At 45.4% G+C, this 11,655-nt stretch overlaps 1 protein-coding gene across 1 annotated transcript in view; it reads left to right on the forward strand.

Moving 5' to 3' along the window:
* Nucleotides 1-11,655, forward strand: part of LOC311356562 (transmembrane protein 266-like) — a gene marked incomplete at its 3' end in the record, with an annotated part of 33,299 nt that overhangs the window by 9,919 nt on the left and 11,725 nt on the right. Inside the window, exon 4 of the mRNA XM_084476353.1 lies at nucleotides 9,664-9,818. Within this exon, the coding sequence (XP_084332479.1) occupies nucleotides 9,664-9,818 (155 nt within the window). The remainder of the gene's footprint in view (nucleotides 1-9,663; nucleotides 9,819-11,655) is intronic.

The raw sequence follows: 11,655 nt of genomic DNA on the forward strand, positions 1-11,655 counted from the left end.
ATAGGTGTGGATGAGTCCCAGCACCAGAGCCCATTGTCGTCGTCTCGTGTAGAGGTGAGAGCGTCGTAGTGGGCGATGTTGAAGGTGTAGCGGGGAGGGGGAGGCGCGTTCATTTCTTTGTTTCCTCCGGTCGGCCGTGGATGGCCAGGTGCAGTGTTTGCAGTTTGCGGGTGCCCGGTGGTAAGTGGGATGTAGTTATTAATAGAGTAGGTCCATCCATCTTCCTGTCCAGGAAAAAAAAAAAATGCTGGGAGGAGACCGCTCCTGTTCAGCACCTCCTCTTAACACTCACCGGCCGCTCCTGTTCGGCACCTCCTCTGAGCACCTCCTCTTAGCCCTCACCGGCCGCTCCTGTTCAGCTCCTCCTCTTAGCACTCACCACTTGCTCTTGTTTGTTTTGCTTGTTGTTCTTCACATTCCAGGTAAGACTGATTTTTGGAGGAGGAGGAGGAGGAAGGTGTGTGTAGGGGGCGAGTTTAACTGTGGAGGAGGAGGAGGAGGAGGGAGGGAGGGGGAGTTTAACTGTGTGGAGGAGGAGGAGGAAGTTGTGTGTGTGTGTGTGGGGGGGGGTTAACTGAAGGTGGGGGGAGTTTAACTGTGGAGGAGGAGGAGGGAGGGGGGGGAGTTTAACGGTGTGGAGGAGGAGGAGGAGGAGGAAGGGGGGGGGGGGTTTAGCTGTGTGGAGGAGGAGGAGGAAGGTGTGTGTGTGTGTGGGGGGGAGGGGGTTAGCTGAAGGTGTGGGGAGTTTAACTGTGGAGGAGGAAGGGGGGGTAACTGTGGAGGAGGAGGAGGAGGATGTTGGTTCATTTTGTCGTTGTTATGCAGGACATGTGATGTGGGTTCTTTGGTGTACTGGCATGACCGTGTCCATCTCTGCAAATGCATTCAATCCGTTGTAAGAGAGCCATCAAAGTTGCAATACTGTGTTCTGTCTGACCTTCGAAAAAATATCACATTTCTATATGTTTATAGAAATCACATGGGGCTTGGGCTTATTGAGGATTTTAACCGAATTAGTGATGGTAGGCCCTTATGTATAGTTCATAAGGGCCCTTATGTATAGTATATAAGGGCCTGCCATCCAATGTGAAACCACGTCAAAAGTTACTGAGTTTGACCAATGTCTGAAGGCTACATGCAAGGCTACATCGCTGAGCAAGATGCCCTTACCTGTTCCAAAATGCATCCAAAAGATATAAATAATAATAAAAATACTAAAATAGCTCAATTAACATTTATAATTACCACCACGTCACAATACTTGTTAAACAGCCAGCATTGGGGTTCTCGCTAGGCTAAATAAAACCAAAATCCTTCCTCTGAGGCTACAGAATATCTCCTAGATCACAAGGCAATCTGGACGCTCACTGTTAGCACCGTTAGCACACCGGTGGAAAGCGTGAGTCACTAGCCTCGTCTCCTGTCCCCTCCGCTACAAGGACACACCTAAGCAGATAGGAAGCATGTCAACCCCCCCCCCCCCCCCCCTCTCTGAGTGATGACTAGGCTGTTCTCTAACCCACAGACGCTGCTGAACCACAGCAGGGTGTGTGTGTGTGTGAGTGTGTGAGTGTGTGAGTGTGTGAGTGTGTGTGTGTGTGTGTGTGTGTGTGTGTGTGTGTGTGTGTGTGTGAATCTGTATATGTATATGTGTGCGTGCGTGCGTGTGTGTGTGTGTGTGTGTGTATGTCTGTGTGCGTGTGTGTGTGTGTGTGTGTGTGTGTATGTCTGTGTGTGTGTGTGTGTGTGTCCGTTTGGGGGGGGGCAGAGTATTGAACACTTATGGTCTAGCTTAACCCATGGGCGGGGCTAGACCCTCCCGCCCGCCACCCACCCCCTCCCTCTGCCTATACGTGGGTCAAGCGAAGAGGTCTTGAGGTCTGGAAAATGAAAGTGAATGGCCCAGCGTCGTCTTTTTCTTTAGTGTGATGAGAAGCAGCGGAGACACTTTGTGTTTGATTCGGGCAGGTGAGCCAAGAGCAAAGAGGCAAAACCCTGTTCACCCTCTGTAGCTAGAAGCATGACAGTTAGAGGCATGTAGTTAGAGGCATGACAAGCATAGTTCTTTTTTCACTTTCACCCATGCATGGCTATAGGCTTTTTCCATCCCATCTACCATGCCTCAATGATCAACCCCGCTGAAAGGGGCCTTCAGGGAAAAAAAAAGGTGGGAGAAACGAATTGGCTGCAAGGCAACATTGTGACATGGGGATGAAAGAAACCAAACTGAATGCATTAACTCAAGTATAAACCACGGCATTGTGAATAATTGTAATAACCTGAAAGTCTGTATTTGTACAATAACAATGCTGACTACTTACGTTGACCTCAACTTGGCTCGAGATTTGTTATGTTAACATATATATAACATATGTCAGGTTATAACATATGTTATGTTATAACCTGACAAATTTTCAACAAAATGCTCAAGGTGTAACTGAGGGCACTATAGTGTCCGTTCGTCCATTTGATCTTGGAATGTAGGATATGTGCTTCAGAGTTTTTTATTCATAGTTTTTAATTGATATTCCTAATTAAGCAGCAGCCCTGCCTAGTGCACGTGGTCGCTTGATAACCTGTTCCTCTTTCCTTTGCACCTTCTCCCTCCTCGACTCTCACAGGAAGAGGGTTACATATGGGGCCAGACATTCCACGTCCGTTTTGTGGAATAAGTTGTTCTCTGTGGGGTTGAAGACCGGGAGAGCTTAATTAGAGAACAGGAACAGGATGTTGTCTTCTTAAAATCAACCTGGGAATAAGTGGCCATTTTGAGAATCAGCAGGCCTCTTCAGCTGACTCAGGCGTGGATAGAAGCCCCACTGTTGTGTAAAAAAAGACTAATGTTAGTTGTTGACGACTGGCAAGTTGTTGATGACTGATGACCTTAATTTCTCTCACTCTTTTTGGATGAATGCTTACTGGGAGAGTTTATATCACCTTGCGTTTAAAAAGGTAGACAAGGTTTATTGTATGATTCACAACGCACAAGCTTATACCCCCGTGCCATGTGAACTATAATCTATTCCTCGGCAGAGTTATGGTTAGTTTACAAAATTTAGCGCCGTCATAGCCTCTGCTTGTGTTCAGCTGTGGTCATGTGATAACTCGATGTTTCAGCTGCGGTCATGTGACAACTTGACTGGAAGAAATAGTACTATTGATATATACTTACGTTTTTTCAAGTAAATGAAATGCATTCTTTTTATTTTTAATTTTTACCAAAGTGGAATACACAATATTTGAGTTGGTTATATATATATATATATATATATATATCTGTTATTTGCATAGATACACAAAAAATGAAGACTTATGAATAATAATAAACAACAGAAACTAAGGAAAGGACACAATATTAAACTATAAAAAAAAGTAAATTAAAGTAAAAAATAGTAAATCAACTATTATTTCCATTGAGGATTCTTTCATTAGTCCAAAAAGTGTGCATAAGAAACTCCAATAGATTGGTGAGATCTTTCAGATAACTTTTCTGCGTATACTGCCGCAGGTAGACTCTGGGCTCTGCCCTGTGCTGATGTGTTGCAATCAATGGTGCGGGAACATGGGTAATGGGGAACCTTTCAGATGTAAAATTAATTACCTGCAACCTGACAACATCAGGGGAACTCAGCATATATTTTGTGCTTGCTAGGGAGGTTCTTCCATGCTTGCTTTAGCATGACACATCTACTGTGTGTGTGTGTGTGTGTGTGTGTGTGTGTGTGTGTGTGTGTGTGTGTGTGTGTGTGTGTCTGTGAATGTGAGTGTGAGTGTGTGTGTGTGTGTGTGTGTGAGTGTGATTGTGAGTGTGTGTGTGTGTGTGTCTGTGAATGTGAGTGTGTGTGTGTGTGTATGTGTGTGTACGCAGATGTGTCTGTCTGTTATGGATCCTTTGGGCTCCCCATTTGTTTCTGGGAGAAGGATATGAGTAGACACACCGGTATTCCTGGGTGTCTAACCCTGTCATTGTTGTTGTAGGAGAGATTGCATGTCTGGGTGATGAGTTGTATATAGCCTGTAGCTTTGTGTAAGATTATGTCCCTCCACTCTCTTCTACCATCCCAGTACTTTGAGTACTTTGTGGGCCTCTTTAAACGCAGTTCATCACCTTGTGTTCTCTGGCTGTCGATCAGTCTTTGGGTGTGAATGAGTTCTGTCTAATTAGTTACATTGTCATCATGGAGATGAAGTGACTATTTAAAAAGTGCGAAGATGTCAGAAATAGTCACTCACACAACACCAGCAGAACTGCACAACCAGAAAGAGAAGAAAAAATCCCCTCGAATCGACTTCACTTTTTCAGAAAACTGGTTATAGCAGCAGGAGATCAGCAAATTCCCTAGAAATCTGCTGATTAATAATGAACAGGCTGTTCCTTTTCTCCGTCATTCAATGTATATATGCAATAATAATATCAGTATCTGTATTTTTTAATATTCAATATATTTATATTATTAAAGCAACACCTGTTTTTATATTGACTATATACATAAATAGGATATTGTGTATTCCTAATGTTAAATAATGACTTAATTAAGTAGAGGAGATTTTCTAAATGACACAAGGAGGTCCCTAGCCCTGCCAGCCTTCATCATCATTCTTGAATAACGTTAATTTCTTTCATTCACGTCTCAAGTGTTATTGATTGTTCTTGGCACACTGACCGCTAAAGCAGCTGTTACTCCGGCCGGTCGGATCAAAGACTCTAATAAAATACTTAATTTTGGATGAAGATCATTTATAGAGGTTTGTGCAGTTGGTCAGATCACCCAACTGGGGAGCAGGTGTAGAGGTTAGACAGTAGAGGGCAAGGGCGTTAAGGAGAAGGTAGGGCTTAGTTAGACAGTGTCTCTATATTCTAGAGACAGGTCATTATAGAAGATGTATAGGTTAAACAGTGAATACAGAGACCAGTCATTGAGGAGCAGGAAGGGTTTAGACAGTGAATAAAGAGACTAGTAATGAAAGAAGAGGTAGAGGTTAGACAGTTGTTATAGAGACAGGTCTATATAGATCAGTTAAGGGTTAGACATTTGAATATACAGACAAATATAATAATATATATATATATATATATATATATATATATAATATAATATAGACACAGGTCATTATAGAACAGGTAGGGGTTAGACAGTGAATAAAGAGACTGATATTTAAGGAAGAGGAAGGGGTTAGACAGTGAATATAGAAACAGGTCAATATAGAGCAGGAGGAGGTTAAACAGTAAATACAGAGACCGGTCATTCAGGAGCAGTTGGGGGTTAGACAGTAAATACAGTGACAGGTAATTAAGGAGCAATTGGGGGTTAGACAGTGAATACAGAGACAGGTCATTAAGGAGTATTTTGGGGTTAGACAGTATAAACAGGGCCAGGTCATTAATGAGCCGGTAGGGGTTGGACAGTGAATACAAAGACAGAGTATCTCTTAGGTAACTTACTAACTAACTATAAAACTCGCTAACTGTCCAGTTATCTCTAGGGAAGACACTTCATTGTCTTAAATGATTAAATCCATAGACATAACAAGACATAACAGGTTATCCTCCAGCTTTGGCAGCGCTGTAGTGCTTCATCACCACCGTGTTTGATCGGCTGGGCCAGCCAGCGACATGCTCTGATCACCATCTCAATGCTCGGGGGCTCCCTCCTCTTTCCGTTCTGTACTCGGCACGTCGGCTATCAATCGATACCCCCGCTCCTCTTGATTTAATCCGCCCCCCCCCTTGTCCCCCACACTCCATCAACAGCAGTGACAGGACGCACTGACAGCTAAATCAACCTGCTTAACACAGAGCCAAAGGGAAGAGGGGTGGGAGGAGAGAGACAGAGGAGGTGGTAGGATGCAGGAAATGGAGGATGTGAAGGAGGAAGAGGCTGAGGAGGTGAGGAGAGAGATGGGAATAAGGAGGAGATGGGACCCCCTCTCCCCCACCACTCCATCAACAACAGTGGCAGGACGCACTGACAGCTAACTCAACCTGGCCAACATGAAGCAGAAGGGAGGAGGAGGATGTGGGAAGGAGGTGGAGGAGGAGGAGGAGGAGGGAGTCTGAGGTGGCGTGGAGGGGGAGTACGTGGGGAGATGAAGGAGATGGTGGGGAGATGGCAAGGAGGTGGGAAAAGAGGTGGTGGAGGAGGAGGAGGAGTTGGGGGTCAGAAGGAGGAGGTTGGAAGGAGTTCAATGAAAGAGAGCACAGGGAAAGGTCCAAAAGTCTTCAACGAAAATAGGCAACAAGATACAGGATTTCCACTTCCAAACGTTCCAAATCTATAAATGTCACGTCATGTGATGTTGTTTTGTGGTTCTAGCAATCAGTATAGTTCACTACTTTTCCCCCCATTTTCAGATGATGCTTTGAGCACAAAATAAGTACTAAATAACTAAATTAAGTACAAAATAATGTACTGTGTGCGTGTGATAGTGACTACTGTGTGGACGTGCTAGTGTCTCTACCAGGGGTTGTTCTCATCCCCTGAAGGAGAACCCTTGGAAGTAGATTATTGGAATGTGTGGATGGTGGCAAGAGGGAGAGAGGGAGGGATATGTGTTTCAGTTATAAGTTATGGATATCGATTTGTCAAATTCTTTGTCCAAAAACACTATATTTTATTCTATGATTATTCAATATTTCTCTTTTTCTTCTTCTTTTCTTGTTCTCCTTGCTCCTGGGACTGTAGACTGACGTACACAGCTCACATGTAGAAGTAAAAGATGGAAAATGGTCGTAGGAGGCACCAGAGCTGACTGGATGCTATCTGATAATACTCTGCATCCGCTCCTAGACTAGCTTGAGTGTGTTGCCATGTTTGTACCTTCCTGTGTGTAACAGGTTTGTTCATCTATGGGAAGGCATGTGTGAGTCTACCTAGTACATAATGTGTGTGTTTTATCGCTGGGCATATTATAACACTGCTATAAAGTCTGATTAAGACCCAGATACTAGAGGGATTATGAATTAACAGAGAACAGGTTTGACTGCTGTGCTAGTTGACACATTTGCAATGTGCACTAACTGCATGACTGAACTGTTAATATCAAGGCAGACGTGGCATATGTGCAAAGGTGTTCTGCAACATACTTCTACAATAAAAAACATTAATTATACTCTATTGATTTTTACTATACTTTCATTCATAGTATAACACACATTATTTTAAGTGTAAGATAATTATTTGTTAATTATGTATGTACATTACAACTAACTCAATGATTCCAAAAAACAATGCTAGAATCACAGGGTCACGATTTGAGTGTACTTAACTGGGCTGAACATATAATAGCATTTCAACGATTCTTGTAAGCTTCGGTTGAAATGGCCTCAACAGATTGCATATAATCATTGTAAAGACCCAGCGAGGTGTCTAAGTGGACAAGGCGCCCATGGCGGCCTCACACACGGGCTAGGAGGCTACTTAGCATGATCGCCAGCTAGCGCGCTCGCCACGCTGGCGTCCAGCGAAAGCTAGCCAAGACCAGACTCCTCACCATCTGGAGCGTGTGCCGACATGCGGCATCACCTCCTGACGCCAAGAAAGATGATTGCTAACAGCGTGATTATGCCTTTATTAGATTAGACACGCGCCACAGCCCCCGTGGCTCTGCAGACAAGCCAAGTGCAAACCGATGGGATGGTGGAGCGATCAAGTCGACATCTGCTGAAGGCGTGAGCCCTTAGTGGTGCCACACGTCACGCTGCTGCGCGGGTTTAGGTGTGGCCGCGCAGGGGGAAGACAAAGAGCTCTCACTTACTCACGCTCACCTTCGCCGGACGGAGTGACCCATCCTGTTTGTCCCCTTCTCCTCTCTGTACTCCAGCCCCCCTGGGTTTTACCCTGGCTTGTGGAGGCCTAGGGGTTAGGGGTATCGTTTGGCAAGGCGGAGCCCTTTGTGCCTGGGATTCGAAAAGTACTGCACAGATTACACTGGATTTTTTTAATTTTATTTTTATTGGGCCAATTTGAAAATTCATATCCACAGCCAAAAATGGCTCAATTTCTAGACATTTGACAGACAGTTTGTATTTAAAAGACCCCTTGTTTGTGCCCTTAATAAGGAACACATACCTTGTATACCTGTTTATTTTAGAAGATATATTTTAAGCCGTCCATATTTAATCCATCTAGATCACACCAGTCCGTTAGTCCCTACCAGACACATGCCAGGAGATGAAGACGGAGAGAGGGGGAGAGAGAGAGTGAGAGAGGGAGGGAGAGAGAGAGAGAGAGAGAGAGGGAGAGAGAGAGAGAGAGAGAGAGAGAGAGAGAGAGAGACAGACTCTCAATGCCAAGGCATGGGGCGAGGGAGGGAGGCGAGGACGCAGCCAACTTTCCACTCCAGCTGGAGAGATGCTGAGAGGCAGGTCAGTTTCCACAGCTCCCACTGGCCGCCACGGCAACCGTCATAGGACAGACTCGCTTGGTTTGAATAGGCTAAGCTATGAATAGGCGATTAATTAGATCCAATAAACATAGCTTATAATGTTCAGATTATAGCCATACATTTCCTAAACCTCATCACAACCAAAATGTTCCATCAAGGATTAATAAAGTGCATCCAAACCTATTTAAGATTTGCCCTCTGCGGTATAAATTATTCTGCAACAGCACGATACCCTGAATCGCATTGTCAATATCAAGTCCATATCAATATCAATCATCCTGACAAAATGAATGGCTGTATTCCATACAAAGGTAGTTAATACAGTCCAGGGTAAAAGCCCAAAGTACATTTGAGAGAGGGACTCTGCTCTGGGACGTATGTACATGCAGCTGAGCTCGGAGCGCCCTCCTCTTTAGAGGGCTCCCTCCACACAGACCCCCCTTCTTCCCCTTATATAAAGGAACTACAATTACTATGCCGGTCACAGCTGGGCTAGTAGAAGCAGCCGTCAGCACACAGAGATGTCACTGTCCCGTCCACTTTCAATGCAGTCTCTGAACAGCCCCACCACCACCGCCGCCGCCGCCACCACCACCTCCAACACCACCACCACCACCTCGAACATCACCACTACCACCACCACCTCCACGCCACCGCCTGCACCATCTCCATCCGATCCAACATTTTACTTCTTCTTTTTTTTTTTTTTTTTCAGATTCCATATTAATTTAGTCATCTAGTCATCTAGAATACAATTTTAACCTTAGTGCCTTTCATCATTTATTCAGATATGTCTCATTAAAGAGCCTGAAGTCATCCTGCTCAAGAATGCAAGGTTAGGTCATGGACGTTGGGGATTGAACCCGGTACTTATCGCCTCGGGGCTGAACACCATAGCCACTACGCTGTCCTCAATCATGTGTTACATTTTACTTCATTATCTGTGTATTCTGTCAATTTCATTATCAGTGTTCACTGCGACCTTCGTTGGGCCAAAATAATCACTGGTATCAGCCATGTTTTCAGTTTTTAAATTGATTTGTGTCAAACCCTAAATTGTATGTATTGTATCATATCAACCTTAATCAATTGATCAATACCGTTTTTCCGAAGGTGTTCCGGCTCTTCATCTAGTGAAACGATATTGGCCATCGATTCCTCCTCTCAGAGGGCTGATGGAGAGCTTTGAATCGGGCTAGTGCGGGGTTATCAGACACCAGACCTCCCTGTCTAACCCCTGTCCTCTCCTCTCTCTTGCCCCCCCCCCCCCCCCCCCAGCTCTAACTGGCTGAGGCCCTGCTGCGGCCGGCGCGTGGCCCTGTGGCAGGTGTGTCTGCTCAGTGCCGGCTTCAACTGCATCCTGGTGGGCTGCGTTCTCCTGGTGGTGCTGTTCCTGGCCCTGGAGCTGCTCATAGACACCAAGCTCCTGCAGTGTGAGTATCACACAGGCCACGGAGAGTCGGTCTGTTGGTCACGATGCTTACGGTGTAGGTCGAGATGCCTCGTAACGCCAACCGCACGAGTTGCTCTTGTGACGTAATTTCCTGGCCTGTAGCACTATAGCGTCTCCGTTTATCTTTGTGAGTCATTGACTGGTCATTGTTATTGTTAGCCACATTAGCCTCTTTAGCAAACCTGCTCGAAAACAAACAGCACAACCTTACATTGGATTGCATGCACAGCAAGGCCGTGCAATGCGTTAAGGCAGCAATGTAACAAAGTGTGTAAGCGCATTTAAAATGACCAACGTGTTACAAATACAAAGAAAAAACATCTCTTTACGGGCGCAGCCATTTTTGTTTGTCGAGTCGTGCGGTCAACCTCACTGAACTCGGTTGACTCTCAGAATCCCGAGTGGGACCAAAAGGGGGCGTTCCTCAGTGAAGTGCCGCAAGAACGCTGGGAGATTTCCCACTTTGCAACTTGTGGGGGTGGTGTACGACGCATCTCAAACACACCATTAGTGCTTTAGCTTACTGCGCCGTAATCCCCAAAGCAAATGGTCTTGTTGGGACAGATGCAAAATCATTTCATAGAAAGTACCACTTAAGTCGAGTGGAGTTGAGATGTTTAGTTGAGATATACTTAGCTACCAACTTAACCTGTACTTCATTCAGCCACCTTTACCTGTGTTTACATATTATATGCATATATAGTTTTATATATGTATAACTATAACTAAATCACTGTAAAATCCCTCTTGATTGCTATGAGGCAAAATGGAAGACAGTGTTTTGCGTTTTCTGCAACATTAGAGTTTTTAATATAGTACGTACAACTGGGGTGTCATCAGTGTATAACATCTACACTATCATTATTATTATTATCCTCACTTATTTGTGCAGTAACTAAACATTTGCCTGAAAGCGGACCACAAGTGGTAAGCGCGTGTAAACGCCGGCGCTTTACACGTAGCAAGTAGCACAGCACAGCTGTGGCCACGGTGCCCACAGGCAACGAGGAACCAAATCAACTCAGATCCCTCAGACAGATCCTTACGGGGGGGAAGACACTGAGTCACCGTAGCACTTCCTCCACCTCGCTCCTCCTGTGTCTCCTTGTCTGAGGGCAGCGTCTGCTGGTAGACGCCAAGCAGTGGCTGAAGGAGAGTGATGGCGTGAGGAGGTGTTTAATGAAGCCCGGGCCCCTTGTCAGTGGTAGAAGGTAAATGTCCCCATCAATTACGGAGCAAATTCCAGGGCTAACGATAACCGTGCTCGCCACGCTCCGGGACCACGGTACACCGCAAGTCAGTCCAGATGTATTACAACCCCACCTCTTCAGCGGCTGCCAGTGCCCTGCAAGACAGATGGAGGGATCCACAATATGGCTCGTTGTAGCAAGGCGTAGGGGGTAAAGGAGATTAACCCCTCATGGAGATGGAGGGGGGGGGGGGTATCTGTGCCTGGGTTGGGAATGAATGACGACGCTCAAGAAGAGATAGTGATGGAGGGAGGAAACACTGGTACACAGAGTTACCAGAATGGACGGATGAGCAGAAAGAGGTGGCGGAGGAAGGCTGGATGGATGGAAAAGGCGCAGGTTGAACGTAGAATTATACTTTAAGGCTCGTGCCATGGAGAGTGTCATCTCACTGGGGTTAAGGATTCATCTGATCGAAAGGAAGAACGCTTTCAATCATTTGTCGGACACATGTTTCCTAAGGGAATTACTGAGAACATTCAAAGCATGATATTAATATCGGACCCAACGACAGAGTTGCTCCGTGCTACACCGCCACGTTTCTGAAAAACACCACGTCTTCTCTCT

This window comes from Micromesistius poutassou (genome assembly GCF_964030765.1).
Source record: "Micromesistius poutassou genome assembly, chromosome: 12".
Lineage (NCBI taxonomy): Eukaryota > Metazoa > Chordata > Actinopteri > Gadiformes > Gadidae > Micromesistius > Micromesistius poutassou.